The sequence below is a fragment of the Panthera pardus genome, unplaced genomic scaffold, assembly GCF_024362965.1.
Source record: "Panthera pardus isolate Hobbes unplaced genomic scaffold, ASM2436296v1 HiC_scaffold_7, whole genome shotgun sequence".
NCBI lineage: Eukaryota > Metazoa > Chordata > Mammalia > Carnivora > Felidae > Panthera > Panthera pardus.
Genome location: NW_026527002.1, coordinates 40,463,846 through 40,486,204, shown reverse-complemented (window position 1 = coordinate 40,486,204; position 22,359 = coordinate 40,463,846). Strand labels below are relative to the sequence as shown.

The window sequence follows — 22,359 nt, the reverse complement described above, 5'->3', positions numbered from 1 at the left end:
TTCTATAGTTGTGGTGAATAGGTTGGGCTTTGAATCAGACCAGGTTTGGAGTCCTAATTCTATAATCAAGCTGTGTGATTTGGCTAAAAGGTAAAACTTTTGTTTTCTACCTATAAAATGGAATCTACTTTGTAGACATGTCGTAAAGATTAAGTGAGAAAACATTTTTTAACTGATAAGCTGATATGCGATGAACATAGTCATATAATATTGCTGAGAAAGAATGACTAAAAGTTATACATATATACTTTTAAAAAAGACTTTATAGATTTAAAAGGACTTTTTACATACATTATTTCAAAATTTCTAAAGAAGCAAACTCCTTTTAGAGCCATGCTGGTGGAATCTTGTCATTGATTTCAGGAAGTAAAACATACAAGCGGGAGCTATTTGATTTTGTAGAACAAGGTCATTTTATTTAACTAATGGGAGGGCAGAGGTGTTAAGAATTTCGCTTAGCCTCACTGACCTCATTGCCTTAAACATAGTTATGTTGGCTGTGAGACAAAGGAGAAGGATTTTTCCTAGACCTGCTGATCCACTGAATATGCTAACCATTGGCATGTGACGAGATGGTTTCACTTTCAAGGTCCTCAAGATAAATAAGGCTTACAGCAACCATGGGCTTCCTAAGGGATCTGAGAAGGAGGAAGTCCATCTAGACAGTGGGTTGTACTGGATGCACACCTAGAGACAAATGGAAAGCATAACACAGCTCAAGAGAAGCCCAGAAATGAATATCAGAAAGTCAACAGAAACCGGATAAAGTGTGACACATTTGACACAAAAGTGACATTGCTTCTCCTCTTCAGTGTGGATTCCCAGAGTGACTGAAGGATGGGAATCAGAAATCAGCCTAAAAGATGACTTGACTTAAGAAATCTGGGGCTATTGGCTTTTATTGTTTAATTGGAAACCTCATTTTGAGTGGAAGAAGTAACCTGATTTTTAGGTAAATCTATTCAATTGTGGAGAAAAAAATAAGGACTTGTTTGTGTTTGGAGGGAAGGCTACTACTGGTTGTTTCATGTCGACTTTGAAGAGGACCCTTGAATTGCAGAAGCAGGTACTGCCAGATTGCATCTTTGGTCACACCTTCTGAGTTATTTCTTAATGTCTCCTGAGGCTGGTTATCCGTGAACTGCGTCATTGCTCAGACGTGGATCCCTGTGGTCTGTCTGTGTTTGCGATGGAATTGACAAAAATTTGTCGATTGAGCCTTCTGTACAGACACTATGCTAGATGTTGGGTGTACAAAATATGGACAAACAGTCTTGATGTCATGGAGCCCACACTCTAGAAGCAGTTGAATACATAGAGTGTTTCCCCTTTTTGGCTTCTGTTTGTCTTCTAATTTACTTCTCTACATTCAAAAGTTCAGATACTTGTTTGGAGATGTATTGAGTATGAATTAACTTCTTTTGGTACAAGCCCACTTCTTTTCTGGAGTGAATACAATGATACCTTTTATGACATCTGATGGCTTCTGCGGTCAATAAAACCTACCTAATAGGATGGTTAATGTTTGACTGAAGTCTGAAGGGAGAGGCTGGGGAAGCAGAACAGTGCGGAGGGAGTGTTCTCCAGGGAGATTCTCAAGCCCCAGCAAGAGTCTCAACAGCTGAATGGAAGAAAATAACTTTTAACGGCCATTTTGTTATTTACTTACAGAAAGGTAAGGGTTGACATGTCTTAACTATGTTGATAATGTACTTCTTCAAGAATGACAAAACAGATGGTGGAGGGAGAGTACTTAAGTTGCTGGACAAATTTATTCCTTGAAGAGTGCTACGTAGCTGGGAAGGGAAGGGAAGCTTATTTCTGGTGTGACAAGTTTTGCTTAGGGAGCATAATTTCTTTCTCAGTTTCTTTTAATTAGTCTCTATTTTATAAATTTAATGAAATATCTTTGGTTGAATCAAGCTTGGCAGTGTAAACAAAGAAAATATGGAGTTTTGGGATGTTTAAATGAGTATTATACCCATTCTTTCTGATTAAAATATAAGAGCGCCTAGACCTAAGATGCTCTGGAGCTCTTGTATTCCAGAAATTAGAATTGGAATCTCATTCTTACAAAGTGTTCTCTCTCAGATGTGGTCTTCAAAAAATGAGCATTCTATCTACTTCTCAGAGACTGAGATTAAACTTAGGATTCTTGGGACTGTCTGGGACACAGTGGGGGAGGGGAAATGCATAGGAGAAAAGAAACGCTTTTCTTAAAAGTATTGGATATAAGAATTGAAAACAACCAAAAAGCAAAACAAAAACAAACAAATAAACAAACAAAGAGTTGGAAACAGACAGACCTGCAAGCAAGTCTTGGGAAAGCAAGACTTATTGTATGTGTTGGTCAGCTTTTGGTGTTTCTTTCCACCTCATTGGTAGATGTACCATCTGCTAACAAGTGATTATTTTGAGATGTCAAGTTGTGTACAGCCTATTGTGTCTTCAAAGGTCCGGTCTCTGCCTCTGTCTTGTTTTTTTCTTTATTATGGGTGACTTCTGCGGGACAGATGCTGTCTCTGATGGGGGATGCTGAACAGGAGATTAGAAGAGCAATACATTCTCTGATATTTTCTTGTTTTTATTTTTCTTCAAAAACTTAGATAGCAAGTGAAAAATCATTTCAAAGAGAAAGAAAGCACATGTTTAGGTGACAAGAAAAATGGATGACATTTAGCTCTCACCAGGAAAAAAAAGAATCACTGAGTAAGGGTTTATCGCAGATTGCAGGGTATATAGTTTATGAGTCTTCAGGGTTGGGCAGATGGGTTAGGCCAGTTTCATCATTTAGCAGCCAGCAGGCATTGAGCAGATTGCTTAAGCTCCCTGGACCTTAATTTTCTCATCTATAAAATGGAGATACTTGCCTAACCAAGCAGTTGTGAGAATAAATTAGATAAGCTTGTAAAGAATTTGGTACATGGCTTGCCATGTGGTAGCTGTTCAATGAGAGTTGGCTCTCCTGTCCATTAAAAAGGTCAAGTAGATGATTCAGGTCAAGCTGAAAAGTTGTTGTTTCATTTCCTAGGGGAAAACAACAGTAATGTTACAGTAATGGCATTTTGGGCAAGAGAGCAACAGATTCTATTCTAAGGACATGAAATCCAAAGATATAACAGAATGATGAAACAATTGGGCTTTGTTTTTTTGTTGGTATGTTTTTATGAGAGGCATTTAAAACCCCCTCTGATGTTTTGTATATAGTTGATGCTTGAACAACATAGGTTTGAACTCTGTGGGTTCTCTTAGGAACAAACATTTTCAATAAATACAGCACAGTCCTATAAATGTATTTTCTCTTCTTTATAATTTTCTTTATATTTTCTTTCCCCAACTTATTTTGCTATAAGAGTACAGTATCTAATAAAACATAGAAAATATGTATTAATTGACTGGTTTTGTTATCATAAGGCTTCCAGTCAACAGTAGGCTATTAGTAGTTAAGGTTTTGGGGAGTCAGAAGTTGTATGCAGATTTTTGACTGCACGGGGGTTTAGTGCCCCTAACCCCTGAGTTGTTTAAGGGTGAACTGTGTAAGTTTTTCAGTGGGTGTGGCATCCTTTGAAACTTGCCTCAGTGACCCCTGGGAAAAGTCATTGTTGTTCAAGATGAAGGTTACCTTTCCTGTGCCTCCTCCCTTCTTTTATGAAAAGCAAAATATATGCTGGCAGGAACTCAACTTAGAAGTCCCTGGAAAGGAGAATGCACCCCCACTTTTCTTCCATGTTAAGAGAGGTGACTCGGAGAAGGAAAGCTGAGCGCGAATCATCCTGCTTCTTTTTCCAAAGGCTCACAAATAAGTTCTTTTATGGATGTTAGTTTACATGGATAAAAATCTATAGATTTAACTGTTGGCATAAAATTGCATTCATTCAGAAATCCTTGGTCTCCAGCCTAGACTGGGGCTCATTCTGTGGTCTACTCAATGATTCAACACGGAAAAAGCACTTCAGTTTGTTACGGGAGTATCTATCTACCTATTTGTTACTTGTGACAATAAATAGCCATGTTTACTGAGGTACAGTAAATATAAATGTCATAAAAACAGATATTTACTTAGTGGTTGAAGTAATAAAAAAAAAAGTTGATTTTTCACTTAAGCTTATACAGCAGCCCAAGCTACGCTCGGTTAGTGTATGTGGCACAAAGAAAACTTAATTTTTCTTAAAAGATTCTCTAAGACTGACATATTGAATTTTCTCATCCATGATATTCTGACTCAATAATTTCTTACCATATTTTAATTATTTTTAAATATTAAGACTTGTGTTCTTGACAAAGAGATAAAGAGAAGTCAAAATGGTAGATTTGTAGTTTTAAAGAATGTTTAAACTAAGGATGAACACCTCTTCTGTTCATCCTAAGGAGGGTTCTGTGCTTGATCTGTGCAGTCAGATTGGTGCCCCTTCCTCAACCTCTCTGAGCTTAGTTTCCTTCCCCATAGGATGACAACAGGACCTACCTTATAGGATTGTTGTGCTATTTATTTTTTAAATTTATTATTACTATTTTTTAATATTTATTTATTTTTGAGAGACAGAGAACAAGTGGGGGAGGGGCAGAGAGAGAGGGAGACCCAGAATCAGAAGCAGTCTCCAGGCTCTGAGCTGTCAGCACAGAGCCTGACGTGGGGCTTGAACCTGTGAACCTGTGAACATCATGAGATCATGACCTGAGCCAAAGTCCAACGCTTAACTGCCCGAGCCACCCAGGTGCCCTGGATTGTTGTGCTATTTAAATGAAATAAGTTATCCAAAGCGTTTGACTTAGTAAATGCTCATAAAATGCTAGCTGATTAGAAAAAAATTTTTTTTCAACTATAAATAAACTAACTCACGAGAGATTTCATAGTGGCATGGTATTCTTTGTTAAGATAGAATTAAATTCATTTTTCTTTTACTCTCTGACTCATCCCAGCCGCCAATTATGATTTAATTCAGGGATTGGAAAGTGAACCTGCTATAGTTGAGCATGTCTGTACATTTTTGTCATGAGAACCCTTGCCTCGGGGCTACTTTATAAATGAGCTAGTATTACAACAAGTGTTTTAGGGATTTTTGTTTTGTTTTTTTTTTTGTTTTAATCTCTGTGTCCAAACCCATTGGGATGAAATCTAATTTAGATTTACCTCACAAGGAATTTCTAAGGCCAGAATGTGTGATTTTATTATACTGGCAAATGCTTGTCTGTGTCCTTTATAATACACAAGTCACTGTTGTATCATGAGAAAGCACTTTGTCAAAAGCAATTCAGCCATCTTTTATGAGAAATAATGATTCCTAGCCTCCTCTTTATGCCAGGGAAGGCCCTTACGATGTTCTGACAGATACAGAGGAAAGCACATCTTTCCCTTGTGGCCTCCCGGGGTTTCTGAGGTGTCAACCTGCACATCGCAGGGAAAGCAACACTGACGTCTTACGGCCAACCTGCCTGACATGTCAGGCAAGCACCATGACTAGGCATCCATCTCTGCCCATTGGGGCCCTCCCTTCCCTTTGACCTCCCCTGACCACCTTCTCATTCAGGGATGGGGCATCCTGTGCGACTCTGAGGAGAGGGCTCCTCACTCCCGCTGCCCTTCCCTTACTCCCTTCCTGGGAGTGTTGGGTGGAATAAAGCTAGGCAGGAATAGGCATAAGCACATGTCTCAAAATGTTTCTTAGAGCTCATTTCTTCTTTAATATGACTGATTCCAGTAGTCATTTGTATTTAAATTGATCACATAAATTGAAAACATTTTAAGTCCTGGGGGAGGCCGTCTATCTTTCGTGAGCTCATTTATCTTAATCCACGAACCCATTGATACAAATAATCACTCTCAGTTTTGCAGACATGTAAATCCAGATTTTCATACACTGAAATATTGGCATATCTACGTTACAAAGCTTAGCGAGAGAACAAAGTGCTTCTATTTGTGTGCCCGGGGGTGGGCGTCCATCCCTCATTTTCTTCTTTCCTTCCTCCTAAATCAGTCTGAAGGATGAGGCAGCGGCCCTGCTTTTATGCCTGCCTGTTTCCTTCTAGCTTATTAATGGCCGCTTTAATTGGGTCCCTAATTTGTCAAGAGTGCAAATTGGTCAGATCTTCCTGTGATTTTTCTAGACCTTTAGAGATGTAATTGGTGCCAGGGATTTGTGAGCAAGACCGACAAGATGGGCATGATTGATCTGAACATCACTTGATGAACAATGGTGTGAGCAGGCTTTTAATCTGATCTTTATTCATATCTGGCCTTGCTTTATAATTTACGGGGCTCTTAGCAATATACAGTGCAGAGATGAAAGAAATGGTACACAGGATATATGGTGCTGTTGGGTTCTGGCAGTATTATGAAGTCCAGTCATATCCTTTCCTGCCCACATCACCTATGAAAACAAATTTTCTAGTCCTTCCCTCCTGCACCTCCTTTGTTCTTTAGAAATGCATAGTTCAACCTTTGAGCAGGGTAAATTATTTGAATTCAAAGCCCTTAATGCTTCTTTTTTTTTTTTTTTTTTTTTTCTGTTAAGGATGAGCGATGACTAACTCTATTTGAGGGTTGCCTTTCTAGCTTTTTGCAAGGGGGAGAAAATCAATGCTTGTGTGTTGAGTTACTTGAAGGTTTGGAGACTTGGGATCTAGAAATTCCACGTCCTTACTCAGATAAAGGGGGAAATGACAAGAGTGTCTAAAAATGCCTCTTGGAGGAATTGGCGCCCAGCAGGAGAATCAATCAAGCTTCGAACGGAGCCCTGAGAGGCCTGCCATGGGCGCTGCATGTATAATAACTGAAGACAGCCCTTTCTGAGGCCACCTCTGTCCTGGAATGGCAGTGCCTTTCTTAGTCAGAATCAGAGTTCCTTGGTATATTAGTTTGGTAGGGCTGCCAAAGCAAAGCACCACGGATGGGGTGGTTAAACAATAGACATTTATTATCTCACAGTTCTGGAGTCTGGACATCCAAAATCAAGGTGTCAGCAGGGGTTGGTTCCTTCAGAGGGCCATGAGGGTCTGTTTTTGGCCCCTCCTTTCTCCTTCTGGATGCTCATCTTCTTCTTATGTCTCTTCACATTGTCTTCCCTCTCTGTGTGTCTGTGTGTCCAAATTTCCCCTTTTTATGAGGACACCAGTCAGATTGGATGAAGGCCTACCCTAATGACCTCATTTTAAGCGCATTACCTCTGTAAAGACCCTATCTCCACATAACATCACATTCTGAGGTCCTTAGGAGATAGGACTCCAACATACGAATTGGGTGTGGGCACTATCCAACACATAACACCTGGCTTGGTTAAAAAATGGGAGACTGCTGGGGCACCGGGTCAGTTAAGTGCCGACTTTGACTCAGGTCATGATCTCGCAGTTTGTGGGTTCAAGCCCGGCGTCAGGGTCTGTGTTGACAGCTCGAAGCCTGCAGCCTGCTTCAGATTGTCTCCCTCTCTCTGCCCCTCCCCTGCTCTTGCTCTGTCTCTCAAAAATAAATGTTAAAAAAATTTTTAAAAAGGAGACTGCTAAGGTGAAGGTCAGCGGGGAAATGAGGAGAGATGGTACCATACATGAATACGTGTTCTGTAGGAACTAGATCTCCTAGGCTAATGTTCCTCTGAGCAGGGGGCATCATATCAGTTTCTGACGAGGAAGAGCAGCAGAGTTTAAAAAAAAAAAAGGAAAAAGAAAAAGTTTTTTGAATTTTTGGGAAGATGTGTAATGGATTAAGTGATACTAGATGTCTCATTATGTTTATGAAAAGAACATGGGTGTAGAATTAGCCAGGCAGTGTGATCTCGGGCACGTCTTTTAACCTCTTTAACCCTCACCTTTAGATTTTTGATCTTTAAGAGGCAGATTTTAACAGTACCTGCTTCAGAGGGTTCTTACGAGAAATCAATAAGGTAACGCATATAGAAGTCTTAGCATGTGCATGGCAAATGGTTTTCAGTAAGTGTTAGCTGCCTTCGTGCTATTCTTCCGGCTGGACACAGATTCAGGACGCAGAGGGATTTGTGTTTTGTGGGCTGTGGTGAATCAAGGCATTGGCCGTAAACAGCAAGGCCAGCAGCCCTGATTCTGTATTTGCCGATGGTCCATGGTTAAAGCAAGTGGTGGTGGCTTTTCAAAATCCCCCTTTCCCACAAAACCTTTGACCTGTGTTGCTAAGGATGTGCTTGGCCTCACAGATAGTTGCCATAGAAACTGTCTGAATTTAGTCTTTGTGCCTGAGGGGAACCCCAACAAATAGCAAAAATTCTAAGCAGATCTTTGGATCAACCATTTCAGGTAGGGCAGCTAAAATGTCACTGAATTATCTAGAAATACACTCCAATCCTTTTCTAAGCAGTGTTTGTGAGGAAATCTATCAAGTGTGTGTGGCGTGGTGGTTTTAGGCAGTTGCGGTTATAAACTATGGTTTCCCTCCAGCAATATTATGATCCAGGATGTGATATTCATTAGTGGAATTACGTCCATGCACAGAGGAAATATAGGCAAGATTTGTTTGAGGGGCTAAAGTCCTCCTCTGGCATAATCCCAGCATTAGTGCCTTTTGCCTTGATGCATTCAGATAAAGGCTTTGTCTCACGGCGTCGCTTGGTTGTGAAGGCTGCTTCTTGAGTATTATGGGGGCCTCCAAACGCCAGGGATGATGAAAGGAGACTTTCTCCAGGACAGTGCTGAAAGCTCTGACTAAGGGAACGAGGTGGCAGAATGAATTTTTATGTGATGAACACTGTTCAAACTATTAACTCATTGAACCCCATAAATCTCAAAGGTAAGTACTATGATCATCCCTGCTTTACAGAGGAATACAGACAGGTTGCTGGAGGAACCAGGATCCACACCAACCTGTCTAAATCTGGGGTCCGTGTTCCCAACAACCGCACTGTGGGGTATATTTGTCTGCAAATAAATCACGGAACCCTAGGCATGGCAGCAGAGAGCAATTACTTCTCTTGCTCACTGGAAACCTTTCTGTGAGGGATAAGACTAGCTGTGACTGACAAAATAAGGGATAAGTGCATTGCTACTTTTACATTTTAGATTCCTTAAAGCATCCCAGATGGTGGCCTGTCTGAGCATCTGACTAAAATAAGGCATTTATTTTATTTTCATTTGCTTTTCTATCATTCAACTTATATGTCTTTGGGAGATTAAAAGCACTAAAGAAATCAGTTCAAGGAAGAGGTGATGTGTATCTGCCAGTCCTTAACCTATTTACTGAGCAGAAATCTGTTAGTGTATTTAAAAGAGAAGCAAACCTTTTCACCAACAATAAAAATGTATTACTTTGCATCAAAACAAATCTTTAAATTCCAAATTAACTTCCTTTAACAATTTATGTTTATTCTGAAAGCTCTTATAGATTGGACAAAATTCATAGGATATCAGTGTTAGACAATTAAAATGTTTTAGAATTTAACAAACATCTGTTGAGGGCTTAATATATGCAAGGCATAGTATGACAAGCTGTGAGAGGTAAAAAAAAAAAAAAAAATTTAATTAGGCCTCATGGCGCCTGGGTGACTCAGTTGGTTGAGTGTCAGACTTCGGCTCAGGTTATGATCTCGCCGCTTGTGGGTTCGAGCCCCGCCTCGGGCTATATGCCAACAGCTCAGAGCCTGGAGCCTGCTTTGGATCTGTGTCTCCCTCTCTCTCTGCCCCTCCCCCGCTTGTGCGCACTTTCTCTCTCTCTCTCTCTCTCAAAATAAATAAACATAATAAAAGAATTTTTTAAATAAAAAAATAAAATTCGGCCTCTGTCTTGAAGGATTGTGCTTCCTAGTAGAGGAAATAACACGGATATATAAATAAATGATTAAAAAACAAAATGCAGGAGGTGTTTCAAGAGGAAGATACATCTGGCTGAAAATCACTGACCATTTCATTAAGGAAGTAGGATTTTGGTTCTAGCTCTGTGAGCTACCCCTTATTTGCATATCCCAGTTCTTAGCATGGTATCTGGCATATGAGAAGCTTTTTATAATAATTCAATGCTTTTGAAATAAATGAACAAGTTGGAACTAGAGGTGAGGTATGACAAGTAGTATGAGTAGAGGTCAGGAAGGACAATCTTAATCCAACTTCCTGATGCAAATATTATCTGTCCCTTTATTGCAGCTGGCCTTGTGCTGGGTGGGGAGGACAGCAATCCCTGAAGCATGGAGACAGGAAATCTCGGGTGCAGAGTCCATCCTGGTAGACAGCTTTACTGAGGGTGGGAAGGGAGTTGGAGATAAGGCTGGAAGAGTAAGTTGGGACCAGTATTTAAAAGCTCTTGAATGCTGTGGAGCTTGAGGTGAATGATCCCCAAGTGTGCCATCATCATGTATATTTTCGCTTCTCTTACAAGTATTTTTTATAATAATTATTATTTTTTGTTACTTTTTTTTGAGAGAGAGAGAGAGAGAGAGAGAGAGCGTGCACGCACAAGTGGGAAAGGAGCAGAGAAAAAGGAAAAGAGAGAGAATCTCAAGCAGGCTCCACACTGTCAGTCTGGAGTGCAACGTGGGGCTTGAACCGACAAACCATGAGATCATGACCTGAGCTGAAACCAAGAGTTGGACACTCAACTGAATGAGTCACCCAGGCACCCCTTCTCTTAAAAACATTGGTGACAGCTGATCATGTGAATTTTTCCAATGTGAAAAAAACAAACCTAGTTAGATTTAATCATTGATTCATTTATATATATATATATTTATATATTTATATATTTAATATTGCAATATACTTCAGCCTGGCATTGTTATTTATTTCCATGTGTTTCCAAACCACATAAGCAGTCTAAAGCAGTAGAAAAATGTCTGTTTGTGTTTAAGATAATGAGCCAATTCTAAAATGATGTTTGAACACAACGACCAAATTAATTCTGTTGCAAAAGCTCATTTCTAAACATTTATAGAATTTATGAATCTGATTTTCCTGAAGGGTTTTGATTCTAGTTCTTCCTTAACATAGCTGTAGAACCTTGGGAATAGTTGCTTCATTGATTTAGCATGTAGAAACAATATATACATTTTGTATATCTCCATACCTCTATTCCTATATCTGTATCTCTGCAGCTCCCACATTATATACAGTACAGTAGAAAGAGTTGAAAGAGGTTTAGGTCTTTGGGATCTGACAGATCTGGCTGAAAGCAATGCAATGTCCCTTTCTAGCTATGTGTTAGGCAAATCACTTAACTTTGAACTTCCATTTCCTCATATATACAACAAGTATAACATTTCCTAACTCATTATGTTTGTGAGAAACTCACAGGCTTTCTGACTCAGAATCCACTGTCTACATCACTGTTACACTGTTTGTAAAGGCTCCTCCCAAATCTACCTCCTAGATGTTGCTTAATAAATGCTTATTTCCATCTTTATCTCCTAAGGCATTTGCGAGGCTAAAATTGTGTAGTACATTTACCTTTTTAAAGTTCAAATATGGGAGCTCCAGTGGCACAATCGGTTAGCGTGTGGTACTTATAAAGTTCAACTATAAGCTATCCAAATGTAAGAAATTTAAAATGTCAGGGACTACATTTTTAGAGTGGTTAGAATTTCAATAACCATATTTTCATGGTGACTATATTAGTGATATAAGTTCATTGGAATTTTGGTGAAATGGGTACATGTTCCATTTTACCAATTTTTTTGGTTTTGTTTTAGCAGTCCAGTATTATGATAGGCAACAACTCTGCTTTATAGTCCATGTGGAAAATTTATATCAGATCTTAAAAATCAGTTCGTCATGATGTGTCTCAGAGTGAAAGTTATAATGTTGAAAAAATGTGAAGCCACAAGAAAGAAAGGAATAATGCTGAACAGAAGAGAGTAAGGACAGAGTTTGGATTCTTATTTGGTTGCTTTTGGAGTATTAAGAAATACACTTAGGCATATTGCCTTAGGCATATATACTTAGGCGTAGGAAATATACTTAGGCATATTCCCTTAGGCATATTGCCTAGTTAGCAACAGTGTTTAGAAGACCGAAGTGTGGCTGGTGAAGTCTTTGAATGAAGGATGATGAACGTTCTTGGGTTCTTTCTGCTCGAGGAAGCTCATGTCTTTGCAACTTTGAATCAGAATCACTAAAATTTTGGTATCTGTTATCCTGGCATTTGCCAAAACATATCTTTCCCATGCATACAATAAAAGTGAAAACTATACTTATTTTCTACCATTTAAGACCCTTAAATGGAGAAGATTATAATAAAGTGAAACAGGTAAAGAAATGGAATAACTATGAGCTTCTTTGGGGATTTTGACTTGTGTGTTGCTATGGATGAGGCATCATAAAGCTTCTGGAAGGCTGGGTGGTTCCAAAACGAGAAGAAGTTGGCCTTTAGAAATCCCATTCTACTAGGTTTATAACTGGATATTGTTCAATGATCCTTTCTGGTTGGAAATATGTGATTTTAACCGACTGGTAACTAATCACTTTTATCTCTGGTTTATTCACAGAAGTTTCAATACAGAAAACCACAATGATGCGAGCCCAACTCCATTGCTTGTGTCTCCTTACACTTTATTTGGTAAGAGAAGAGGATGCTCTTTATTTATTTGCCAGAATATTTTCTGCCATTTTCTACCTCATACCAAGGAAACGATGATTATCATCACCTAAAAAAAAATCTATCAAAATTAAATTGTATACAAAGGAGACGTAGTTTGCCCCACTGTGATATTTTTGATGAAATGGCTACAAGTCAAATGTCTACTCTTCAACCAGGGAGGTGTTTTCTCCTCAGCTCTTAAGAACCAATACCACTTAATGGGCAAGGTTTAAAACAAATCTGTCTATTCATGTTTAGATCTTCATGTATAGCTCAGGGACTCTGGAAAGAAAAGTATACTGTACATATATTAATGTCTATATATACTAAATATATTTATGTGTATGTAGTGTATATATATATACTTTAGTCTATGTCCCTTAATCTTGACTTTTTTTTTTTTACTTTGACCATGAAAAATTACCACGGGAATATTAAGAAAAACATTTTCTCTATTTTCAACCCTGCTCTGTTTTGTACTTTTATCCCCTATATATGGTTTGGAGTTTTCTGGTCAAAGTTGTCTTTAGCCATTTGTTGAGTCAACCCTGTTGACTAACAGGCTTCTAGAAATTAGAGCTGGATGGACTCTGGAGAGACCCAGCCCTCAATCTTGGGTAGATAGTGGGGTGTCATTGTTGTTTTATTCATGAGTCTCATAAAGGTCATACACTTGCCCAACAGTCTGTTGTATTAGGAGGCAAGATTATGGGGAAGCATCTGCTTTCTCTTTAGAAGGAAGTTGCTAGACCCTCACATTTCAAATCTTGTTTTTTTCTTCTGGAACCCAAAAATAGCATCAAATTCTAAGTTCCTGGGAGCCTCCTAGAGTCCTCAAAGTTCAGAATATTGACATAATGAAACAGAGCCAAACTTGTAAACCTACCAGAGCCTTCCTCCTGGGGGAGGGAAGGAAGCTGTGGTTCCAACTTTAGGAGCGATGTGCCTCCTCACAGACTGGGGGCTCAAAGCCAGACACAAGGGCTGCTTGGAGTATGTCAAACATCCCCTCTTAACCTGTCTCCTCTTCTTACCCTATTGAATGCCCTTTGCTATCTGTCTTATCACAGGTGGTAGTGAAGTCAGACCTAGGTACAAAAGTGGCAGTGCCACTTACTAGTGATAGGAGCTTGGGTGAGATAGTTAAGTTCTGAACCTCAGTTTTCTGCCCCATGAAATGGGTCTCAAAAGAGTACTTGCCTTGGGGCGCCTGGGTGGCTCAGTCAGTTAAGCGGTTAAGCGTCGGACTTCGGCTCAGGTCACGATCTCACTGTCCGTGAGTTCGAGCCCCACGTCGGGCTCTGTGCTTACTGCTCAGAACCTGGAGCCTGTTTCAGATTCTGTGTCTCCCTCTCTCTCTGACCCTCCCCCGTTCATGCTCTGTCTCTCCCTGTCTCAAAAATAAATAAAACGTTAAAAAAATTTTTTTTTTTTAAAAAAAAGAGTACTTGCCTTATTGGTTGTTGTGGCCATTAAATGAGCTAGTGCATTTATATAAAGCCCTTTGGTCAGTGACCGGCCCAGTCTAAGTACTAGATAAATATTGCCTATTATTATTACTACAGCATTTTAAATATTCAGTGTCTACATTCATATGGACCTTGACTTCCATGAGGAGAACTATCTTTTAGTCATCTTTGCAGCCTCAGCACGCAGCACTATGCCAGGAACAGGGTAGAAATTAAGTACATAATCATGGACTTCTATTAGGAGACAGCAAGATCTAAGACAAGATTCTATCATGATAATTTGATAATAGTGGGCTTATCTTGTCTGAGAAGGCGATATGCATTTTTTTTTTTTTCCTGGATAAAACGTTGGATATAAGTTTTCCTTCTCTCTACTCTCAGGCCAGTGGGATTTCTACCTAGAGTAAGAAATAGTGCCCAAACCATTGCTGGCAGCAAGAGCCTTGCCCAGGAGATAGCCACATGCACAGCTGTGTCAGGTGAAGGAAGGGAGTTGCTACCATCCACTCCACCACCCCCTGTCATTTAAAAAAATTTTTTTTAATGCTTATTTATTTTATTGAAAGAGAGAGAGAGAGAATGAACAAGTGGGGGAAGAACAGAGAGAGAGAGAAAAAAAAGAGAATCCTAAGCAGGCTTCATGTTCAGCCTGAGGTGGGGCTTGATCTCCCAACTGTGAGATCATGACCTGAGCCAAAATCAAGAATCAGACACTTGACTGACTCAGCCCCCCAGGCGCCCCTCACCCTCAGTCATTTGTTCAGCAAGTGGCTTTCCTGTTCTCTCCTGAGCACTGGTTTCCGTCAGGGGAATGAAACATTGCATGAATATATTGCAAGGGCCCTGAAGAGAAAGCAAGTAAGTGACCAGGGTTTGGGAAGGGGTGCTGAATAGTTAGGTAGGGAAATCAAGGAGAAGCCACCTGTTTTAGAGTTTTGCCTGGGATTGTACTTCTTCTAGAAGTAAGGAGGGTTTGGCATAAATACTATGTAATTACTGCAGAGAACTCTTGATGGGAAGTACAAGGAGGGTGGCTACAAGGTAGGCAGACCTAGCAGTCCCATGTATCCTTTGCTGGTCTGGAAGGGTGTGGCAACGTGGCTCAGAGTTGGGGCTCGGTGGTGCCACAGAGCTGGCTTCATCCCACATTCTCTGTGTCTCCACTGTGGCACTTTTCTGGACATACTTTCCTGATCTTGTTGAGGAGCAGAAGAAATGATACGTGTGGAGGGTCTAGTCCCACAGCTGCTGCACAGGAAACATTTAAAAAATGACAGTTCTATTCTCTTCCCTTCCTTTTACTTCGTGCAGGATGGTAGGTGTTACCTCTCCAACTCCTGCATGAACTCTCTTTTCTTTCTCGTTTCCCCCACACCACCTTTCCCAGTTCGGGCAATGTGGCTTGATGACTCAGAACACGCACACGCATTTTGAAATCTTTATAGCCCAAATAGAAATGTTAATGGGCATGTAGGGAGATTTGCTGCCCTGTTACGAGAATGCAACTTTGAACCTTGCAACTGAGATATACCCTCCTGTCCCGAAAGGTGAGCCAGCTTGTCCTCGCAGGAAGAACACAGCCCTGTTTGTGAGGTTTGCTCGACTAATGGGAGTTTCTTCTGGATGCCATTACTAGTGTGAGCTGCTGAAAGACTGGCCGCTTGCTGATATGAGCAGAAAGTTGATGAAGGCAGTTTGCTGTTAAATCATGATCCCACAGAAACCACTGCTCTTATCTTGTACAAACCATGGTGGTGCCTGGACATCTGCACCCAGTTCTTGTGTCCTGCCCTCCAGAGGATATGTGGAAAAGGAGTGCAGGGGAGAAAGAGCCCCCAGAGGAAGATATTCCTTTAAAGGAATTGATGAGCTAGAAGTCTATAACGTTATTGTGTCAGTTAAGGATGCTTTTAGTGTAGGCAATAGAAAGTTCAACTTTGGAGTGGCTCTAGTAAGTCGAGGTTTATTTCCTCAGATAACGAGAAGCCTGGAGTGGACAGCCCAAGGCAGGTTTTGCATTTCTGTGATATTATCGGAGACTTGGGCATCATCCTCTTCGCTCCACCATTATTTGAGCTGATTTGTTCCCTTGTGGTTTCATGATGGCCACCACAGCCATAGACATGCGGTCCATGGTCTGAGCAAGAACAACGGGGAAGGGGGGTGACAATGCTGGCCACATCTGTCCTTTTTCATTGGAAAATAAAAGCTGGACCAGAAACCCTCCAGTAAGACTTCACCTTTTGTTTCAGGAGCCAGAACTAAGTCACTCAGCTCCCTGCTAGCTGCAGGGGAGTCTGGGAAAGAGACCTCTTGGCTTCCCGAGAGAGAGAGGTTGGTGATGGCTGGGGGCAGCTAGTCCACGGGCCTCCCACAATCTGAGGGAGTGGAGACCAAATTCCAAAACCCTCTGTGTTTTCATCTGACAGACAACCAGTATCAAGTTAATCGAAATTCAGTGAACCAAGGGATATAGTGGAAAGGCCTTCCCCCAAACTCTCATACTGATTGTTCTTGGTTTATTCTCAGCATGTCCATCCCAAGAGTGTACTTGCTCTCCCTGAAGAAGTGGCAAACAGTTCTCTTCCCCCGAGTTCTTCACACTTTCTTTCTTATTTATTTATTTATTTTTTAATTTTTTTTTCCAACGTTTTTTATTTATTTTTGGGACAGAGAGAGACAGAGCATGAACGGGGGAGGGGCAGAGAGAGAGGGAGACACAGAATCAGAAACAGGCTCCAGGCTCCGAGCCATCAGCCCAGAGCCCGACGCGGGGCTCGAACTCACGGACCGCGAGATCGTGACCTGGCTGAAGTCGGACGCTTAACCGACTGCGCCACCCAGGCGCCCCTCTTCACACTTTCTTGACTTTACCTCTCCAGCTCCCTAACCATCAACTCCTCATATTATACTTCTGATCCTAACCTATCCCACCCATGATTTCTACACAAATAGACCTGAAGAACCACAGAAGAAGCATTGGGTACCGGTGCTAAATCCCTCATTCCAGAGGGCGCCCTCTGTGGGTGGGTTGATGGCTGGCTGCCCCCCTGTGTGCCACCTGTCATGCTCTGTCTCACTTTAGAAGGATAGTTGTGGTGGGACATGGAGGGATGGCAGGGGTTGCCGCTGGATGCTCCCCATCCTCCTGGGTTGGGAATGGTGGGAGTCATACCCTCCTGTACATCCTTGATGTCACCTGTTTTCCTGTCAGGTTGTCTTGGTCCTTTTTTGTTCCCTCTGGTAGGTAGTGGGGCATAGCAGCTGAGGGCAGCCATTGCAGAGTTGCAATGGGTTAGAATCCTGCTTCCTGTCAGCACCTGGGCAAACTGCTTACCCTCTCAGCATCTTAGTCTCATTGCCTGTAGAACGGAGCTGGCAGTAATAATTTGTCCCCAGGTGGTTGTCAGGATTAACTGTTTTTAGGACTGAGTTCGGCACATAACTAATTTCTCTTCTTACTGTCCCAGCCACCACATACTGCTATTCCAGCCTGAATTTGGGTGCCTGCAGAGGTTTCTTGCCTGTCAAATTCAAGGTCTTTTGGCTTTAGAAATGTCTTAGTTACTTGAAGTAAACATTTTGTTCTTTTTTTTTTTCCTGTATGAGCATGGATTGCTAATCAAACGTTAAAATAGTAAGCTTTTCTTGAAGTTACAGTTGTACCAAGTAAGCACTGTACTCAACACATCTAAATATTTTTTTCCCTTATAAATTTAGTTGTCCTTGAAGTGACCATGAACTCTAGGGTGCTGGGAATCTTCCATAAACGTCCTTCTAAATGAATAGGAGTGGAGGAAAGGTGTTTTAAGAAGCTGATTTAACACTGTGTTGTATTTAGAAGACAGAGTGGCATTGTGGGCAGATAGAAGCTTTTGTTCAGTTAGATCTTAGTGTGTGTGCCCTGACAACCACTTAAGGCATTTACTCTGGGCAAGTAGCTTCACCTCTGTGAGCCTCATTTGTAACATGGGAGTGTTAATATTCTCTCTACAGGGGGATTGCTTGAATGGTTAAAGGAGAAAAATAGCACAAGACTCATGGCAAGCCATCTTGATATAGTGAAACTCAACAATATCAGATCTCTTTCTATCTGTTTTGACTATACTTTGCATTGTTTTGACTAGGTTAGAATGTTATGTCTTCTATATCAGTCCTAGAAGCCATAATAAAATTAGCAAGTGGCATGTATATATTCATAATGATGGGTATGCTAATTTTCTTTTTTTTATTTCCTTTTTTAACAGACAGCTGGATATGGCCAGGAGAGGAAGTTTAGTGGACCCCTGAAACCCATGACATTTTCTATTTTTGAAGGCCAAGAACCAAGTCAAGTCATATTCCAGGTAATGGCTACTCTTGATCACTGTCACCTTCATTTTACGGGCTCTCACAGTGGACTTTACTCCTTAATCTACTGTACAGCAGGAAATAAAATAGAGGCATGGCAGATCTCGTTATCAAGAATGATTTCAGAAGCTAAGTTAAACAGAGAGATGGGTGGCCTCAGTATTGTAAGGGGTTGTACGTGACATTCTCATTCAGACTTCTTCAACCATGTCTGGGGAAAATGCTCCCATCCCTGGGGGTGCGGAGCTTGGTGCCTATAGGCACTGCCTCTTCCTCAGGGTGGGAAGGGAACAAGTCCCTGGAGTGGGATGGCCATCTGACTATCCATCCAATGAGCATGCTGCTTGAAGCATTTAAAGATGCAGATTCTCTGGAGTAGCACTGGCATGGTGTGCTTTTCCTTACTATCTTCTCTGAACCCATCCCTGGGCCCTGGCCGGTGGGTTGGCCATGCTGGGAGGCGGTCATCTCATGTAGTTAGATAACTGAGAAAAGCATCAGATTGAGGGTGGACTGTAGATGGAAGTAAGAGACTCCAGCTATAAAGGGGACCGAAAAAAGGCAGCAGCATGGACACCTGCCCTGTGCTGCCAGAGGAAAAAGCATGTACCGAGGACTGGCAGTATAGAGTAGGTATTCCGTGAGCATCTATTGAACTTTCTATTGAACAGAATCAGGACCCCAGAGAGGCAATCCCCAACTTACAAACTTCACAGACCTGGAAACTGGCTTGGTAAGATGATTCTAGTCTCTGAGTATCCCAGTCAGTGCAATCATTTCTTGGGTTGCTCCACGTCTTTTTCGGTTCTTTTTCCATTAGCCAGCCACCCTACAAAGCCCATCTCTTCTTGGCCAGAAATGATAGTCCAGTTGTCATGGCTGAATGTTTCTTACTTATGGGTGAGTGTGTTGGAGGAGAGGAGTAGGAGACGAAGGGGATTTCCTTCCTGGGATCTCAGAATCTTTGTGTTAGAAAAGACCTTGGAGACTTTTGGTACCAACCACTTGTTTTACAGATAAGGAAACTGAGGCTTAAATAAGTTATTGGCAGAGTTGAGATTAGAACACAGATCTCCTGATACCTGTTTGGAGATGGAGATACCATACTCTCTCCATCTTTGTATATGGAGAGAATGCAGCAAACCCAGTTATGGTAGGATGTGCTTTGAACTCTTTATTGCAATGGTGCGGAGGTGTTGCACAGATACTTTTATTTGGTACCACTGGAAATATTCTTGCCTGGAGTTTGGGAGACACAAAGCAAGCTCAGTGCCGCACGAGGCTGATCCTTGGGTTGGTAACATATCTTAAAACAAAAAAGAACTAAACAGCCACAGACTTCTTTCACTGAGGATTTTCAACTAGCTCCAGTTCAGTACTCTAGGGGCTTCTAGATCATAAGATAATATAATACAAATCTAAGATAGGTCATTTTTTTCCTTGTAATGAGATTTAGCTTACACACCATAAAGCCTACCATTTAAAATGTGCAAATCATTGATTTTTAATATATCACAGAGATGTGCAACCATCACCACTAATTCCAGAACATTTTCATCAGCCTCAAAATGAACCCTGTACTCATTAGTAGTCCTCATTCTCTTCTCTTCTGAGCTCCTGGCAAACACAAATCTACTTGCAGTCTCTATTTGCCTATGTAGACATTTAATATAAATAGAATCATACATGTGAACTTTTGTGTATGGTTTCTTTTACTTAGCATGTTTTCCAAATTTATCCATACTCTAGCAGATATTAATACTTATTCCCTTTTTATAGCTGATTAATATTCCACTGTATGGATATATACCACGTTTTGAATGTCCATTTTTCAACTGATGGACATTTATGCCTATTATGAATAATGCTATTATGGACAGTCATATACAACTTTTTGTGAGGACATATATTTTCAATTTTCTTGGATATATACCTAGGAGTAGAATTGCTGGATCATAGTTAATTCAATGTTTAACTTCTGAGGAACTGTAAAACTGTTCTCAAACCAACTGAACTATTTTACATTCTTACCAGCATTGCTTATAGGTTCTGATTTCTCCACATCCTTGCCAATGCATGTATTTATCTGTTTTTATTACAGCTATCCTCATGGGGGTGGAATGGTACTTTTTGTGGTGTGGGTTTACATTTCCATAATGACTAATGATGTTGAATATCTTCTCATGTGCTTATTGGCTGTTTGTATATCTTCTTTTTTTTTAAATGTTTTTTTTTTTTTTTTCCTGGGAGAGAGAGAGACAAAGAGAGAGAGAGAGAAACAGAGCACGTGTGGGGGAGGGGCAGAGAGAGAGGGAGACAGAATCCAAAGCAGGCTCTGGGCTCTAAGCTGTCAGCACAGAGCCTGATGCGGGGCTCAAACTTATAAGCCGTGAGATCATGAACTGAGCCAAAGTCGGACGCTTAACTGACTGAGCCACCCAGGCGCCCCTGTATATCTTCCCTGGAGAAATATTTTGCCTATTTTTAAACTGGGTTATCTTGTATTGTTCTAAGAGCTCTTTATATATTCTATATTACAAGTTCCTTATCAGATATATGATTTGCAAATATTTTCTCACATTCTATGGGTTATTGTCTCACTTTTTGATAGTGTCATTTGAAGCACAAAAGCCTTTAATTTGATGGGATGTTTTCCATTTATTCAGATCTTCTTTAATTTCTTTCAACCATGTTTTATAGTTTTCACTTTACCAATATTGTATTTATTTTTTAAATTTATCTTGAAGTATGTTATTCTTTTTGCTCCTATTGTAGATGTAATTATTTTCTTAATATCATTTTCAGACTATGCTTTGCTAGCATGTAGATATACAATTGATTTTTTTATACTGATATTTTATTCGGCAACCTTATTGGACTTGTTTATTAGCTGTATAAGTTTTTCAGATTCCGTATGATTTTTCATATATAAGATCATGCCGTCTTTGATTAGTTTTACTTCTTTCTTTCCAATCTGGATGTTTTTTTATTTCTTTTTCTTGCCTAGACCTTGAATAAAGCCTAAATAGAAGTGGCAAGATTGGGCTTTTTTTTTTTCTTGTTTCTAATCTTTTGGGGAAAGCTTTTAGTCTTTCATCATTAGTTATAAGGTTAGCTGTGGGTTTTTCTTAGATGGCCTTTATCAGGTTGAGGAAATTACCTTCTATTCCTGGTTTGTTGAGTATTTTTTTTTCATGAAAGAATATTGGATTTTGTCAAATGATTTTCTGCCTCTGTTGAGATATTAATTTGGATTTGTCCTTTATTCTATGGACAAATCCATAGAATTTGTCCTTTATTCTATGGGGTATTAAATTAATACCCCCAAATCTATGGGTATGTCCATAGATTTGTCCTTTATTCTATGGGGTGTTAAATTAATTGATTTTCATATATTGAACTAGTCTTATATTCTGGTATAAATTCCACTTGATCATGGTATATAATCATGTCAGGATGATACTATCCTCTTAGAATGAGTTGGGAAGTATTCCTTACTCTACTTTTGGGCTGCATTTGTGAAGATTTGGTTTTATTTTTTCTTTATGGGTTAGGTAGAATTTACCAGTGAAGTCAACTGGTCCTGGGGTTTCCTTTGTGGGAAGTTTTTTGATTACTAATTCAGTCTCTTTACTTGCTATAGTTTTATTCAGATTTCCTGTTTATTTTTTAGTCAGTTTTGATAGTTTTCATCTAAGAATTCATCCATTTCACCAAGGTTGTCTAACTGATGGGTAAATAATTACTTATCATATTCTCATTAATCCTTGTAATCTCTGAAGGTTGGTAGTGATGTCTGCTTTTACATTCCTGATTTCAGTTATTTGAATCTTGTTTTTTTTTTTTTCTTGATAAGCCCAGCTAAAGATTTCCCAATTTTGTTGATCTTTAAAAAAAAACAAATTCCAATTTTGTTGCTTTTTTTTCTCCTTTGCTTTGGTATTCTCCATTTTATTAATTTCCATTCTAAAAAAATTTTTTTTTAATGCTTATTTATTTTTGAGAGAGAGATAGACAGAG

General features: G+C 40.1%; 1 protein-coding gene across 4 annotated transcripts in view; it reads left to right on the top strand.

Annotated features, from left to right (window-relative positions):
- The first annotated feature begins 1,506 nt into the window (after positions 1-1,506).
- The window catches only part of CDH17 (cadherin 17), a 70,092-nt gene continuing 49,239 nt past the window's right edge, over positions 1,507-22,359 (top strand). Inside the window, exons 1-3 of one of the 4 annotated variants that reach the window (XM_019453477.2) lie at positions 1,507-1,675; positions 12,429-12,499; positions 18,237-18,335. In XM_019453477.2, coding sequence (XP_019309022.2) covers positions 12,452-12,499; positions 18,237-18,335 — 147 coding nt within the window. In that variant the 5' untranslated portion in view covers positions 1,507-1,675; positions 12,429-12,451. Of the gene's footprint in view, positions 1,676-8,640; positions 8,750-12,428; positions 12,500-18,236; positions 18,336-22,359 lie in introns of those variants that run through there. The other 3 variants (XM_019453475.2, XM_053896216.1, XM_019453476.2) reach the window with 3 other exon arrangements.